We start from the raw sequence: 3,301 nt of genomic DNA, 5'->3' as shown, positions 1-3,301 counted from the left end.
AAAAGTTGCAGCTAATATGCCAGAGCTAGCCAAACAAGCCATCGTTAGCGAGTGTTTTTGCTAGTGGCACAAAGTACGACAAGAACTCGAAGAGACACAGCAAAATCACCAATGTTACAACGTATTATTTGACCAAAGATACAATGACTATCCACACAGTTGATGGATAAAATAGGCTTCAAGAAGCTTCTGAATGAACTAGACAAACAACAACAACCAAATCTCATCCCCACACCTATTCCTCCCAGGTAGCTATCCCGCAACTTTATAAAAGGCGGTGCAGGCAGAGTTTGGAGTCAGATAGATTGAATATTTTTCATCCATGACCGACCTGTGGTCCAGCCGCAAGAAGTCTTACTGTGCACTTTATTGTTATGTATCTATGAATATTGTTACAATGCATCTTCACGTAACCTTTGTAATTTTACATATGTTTAAAAAATATTGAAATTAATATTGATATCATAATATTCATAATCGATATCGCAACACCACATTTTGTCAATATTGTGCAAACCTAGTTGCAGATTGGCTCTTGTATGACTCCTGCAACAGATACATCTCATCTTGGCTGCGGCCCACACAACCAGTAACACATGGAGAAACGTTACTGAATGGGCGTTTTGAGTCAAGTGTGATGAGTGTGTGTGTTTTCTGCCGAATTTTGCTGGTAAATGACAGTTTGATTGTGAAAATAATTGCATACATGCCACAAGCTCATGCACACACACGCACAACATCCTCATCTACCTTGCCAATGTTCCTTTCAGTTAAACAGTGAAACACAATTTAGCATCCTGCTCTGTTTGCCCTCTCTCTTCCTTCTCTCCCCTGCCAGCATCATGTCCGCCCCGGGCGCAGCATGTGGCAGGCAGCTGGCATTATGCTGACCTTTTCTGTACCACACAGCTCACCCAGTTTGAGTCAGACCTCTCAGTCTGCAGTGAACCACCTGGGGTAGCAGCGCTCAGAGATGGCCTGAGAGCCAGACATTACACCCTGAAAAACTAAAGGTTCTCTATGGCACCAAAACACTTATTGATATGTAATCTACCACTGACACCAGGGGAATACTGTTTGGTTCTACTCCACAAATTTATTTACCCAGCTTGGTCACTTTTATATTGACCTGTTGCAGACAGATTATCAGCATCAATTCATATAAAAGGTCTGAGTAAATCAATGCAACTGAATATATAATTAAAATCATACAAAAATGAAAAGAAAAAAATTGGGTTGCTGCTGCTGTCCATCATGAAGCAGTAGCATTATCAATATTAATGTATCTGAGCTGACCAAGCAGTTAAAAAATATTAAAATTACATATACTCCATTAATGAATATGAAAACAGATTTCTAGTGTAAAACTCAAATGCACATACAGTACAGCTTTCTGCACTGCATAACATCAAACATAAATAAGCAAAACACATCTTTGAGTGGAGGGGGACTTTAAAATGCCAAAAACAGAAATGTACCACTGTGCTATTCAGTGATATTTAATGTATATGTAATGTAAGCATCACAAATCATGCACATATTTGCATAATTGAGATTAGCTGGAGAGGAGCTGCCGAAACTATAACTGAGAAAACTATCAGGCTTGGCCAAGTTGAAATCCAAATGAGGCAGTAAATAAGAGAAAGCTTAGTCAGCAGAAGTATAACTTGGAGTGACGTGGAAATTTGTAGCAGTTATGAGGAGATACACAGGTGTTACTGAAAAGACCAAGGGGCAGCTTAAAGTTGGGAGTGTTGTCAAATAATCAAACAGGCTAAAGCAGGACTAGAGAGCATGTCAAAACTAAAGCCAAAGCTGGTACAGAAAACATGATCATCTTTTTGTAAATCAAAAACCCTGTGCCTTAAAGCTGTGACTAAATTGTCGTCTGTATGTGGAAGCTGTACAGAACATCCTGGTGAAGGTTTTCCTCTCTAAGCTGGCTAAAGCTTGTGTCCTGTGATGGCGAGAATGGTGGTACTACTAACACTACCTCTTCACATGTCAGACCTTAGGTTGGGATTTCAGTCTTGATTTAAAAAAAATTGGCTATTGAGAGGATCTGGGCACGCGATTGCCCAGGCTTGGGTATCAATCTCAACTGGCATAATGTATGGTCTTGCATTCCAGAAGTATCACGCAATCCAGACCATCAGCAGATTCACCACAATTTCATTCATAGGACACATCTCATCCCTGTGAGTGCACCACATGAAAATAATTAATAGCCCATTATGCACTTTGTCCAATAAAAGCACAAGGTACACATCTTCACATGTTCTAGGAGTGCTCTCCCATTAGTCAGTTCTGGAACAATATTGCATCCAAAATTTCCACCTTGTTTGATGTTACTGTGCCTGTTGCTGTAGGTGTCTTGATTCTGAATGACCTGTTAGTCTTTCAGCTCTCTGGAACTCAGAAATGTGGTTTATTTGCTGAACTTACAACTGCAAAGAGAATGATTGCAAATGATTGGAAACCATCCCACAACCTGTCTATCGGCACATGGACCCTTTCCTTCTTAGATGTAGTGTATATGGAACTTTCCACGGCGAAGATTAATGGAGTGCCAGGAAAAACTCTGGACACTTGGTGGAGCATTGTGGACTCTGTGAAAACTCTAACTTTCACAGGTGTTTGGTCCCTTGTTTCTCTCTGTGTGTGTCTGTTTGTGTGTGTGTTTATGTGTGTCTGTTTCTGAATGTGTTGTTTTGAGTTTTTATTTTTTTTGGTCCTGGGACGGATTCCTATGTCCCAGTGTATTGTTTGTAACTGTTTGTAAATGTTAGTATATTAATTTAAAAATTGACTACAAACAAAATGATTTTCAACAATTGGGTTTATGGAAATAGTCTTATCTAAAAAGGTAAATCATTTTGTAGAAAAGTGTGAAAAAAGTGTAGCATTGGCAAATTAAGTACTCAGTAAATACTAATATTCTACAAAATAAACACTTTAAAGTTTTCTGTTTGGTTGTTATATTTGTTTATGTAATTGATGCTGTTGTTTTCCAAGTAAGGCCTAAGGGAGAAATGCATTATGGGTAGTGAAGCCTAGAGTGTACTCACCGAGTCCTAAGCAAGATACTCTGAGTCCTGACTTTCCAAGATTCCTGCAAAAACAGAAAAAAGAGAATCACATCTCTTGTACATACAAAATCAAACACACATATTTTACTTAATAATACTTAATTTTAATTTTACTTTTAACCTCCTATCATGTGTGTGGATGAATGTATGCAGGAGAAAGCCTGCAAAGTGTGTGAGTGTGAGTGTGAGAGTGTGTGTGTGTGTGTGTGTGT

General features: G+C 38.9%; 1 protein-coding gene across 3 annotated transcripts in view; it reads right to left on the bottom strand.

Annotated features, from left to right (window-relative positions):
- Positions 1 to 3,301, bottom strand: part of kcnab1a (potassium voltage-gated channel subfamily A regulatory beta subunit 1a) — a 113,169-nt gene that overhangs the window by 41,429 nt on the left and 68,439 nt on the right. For all 3 annotated transcript variants that reach the window (XM_032508468.1, XM_032508474.1, XM_032508478.1), the window contains exon 2: positions 3,069 to 3,112. In XM_032508468.1, the coding sequence (XP_032364359.1) occupies positions 3,069 to 3,112 (44 nt within the window). The remainder of the gene's footprint in view (positions 1 to 3,068; positions 3,113 to 3,301) is intronic.

The sequence above is a fragment of the Etheostoma spectabile genome, chromosome 3, assembly GCF_008692095.1.
Source record: "Etheostoma spectabile isolate EspeVRDwgs_2016 chromosome 3, UIUC_Espe_1.0, whole genome shotgun sequence".
NCBI classification, from domain to species: Eukaryota; Metazoa; Chordata; class Actinopteri; order Perciformes; family Percidae; genus Etheostoma; species Etheostoma spectabile.
The sequence above is the reverse complement of the archived record's forward strand: the minus strand, read 5'-3'. Positions and strand labels throughout refer to the sequence as shown.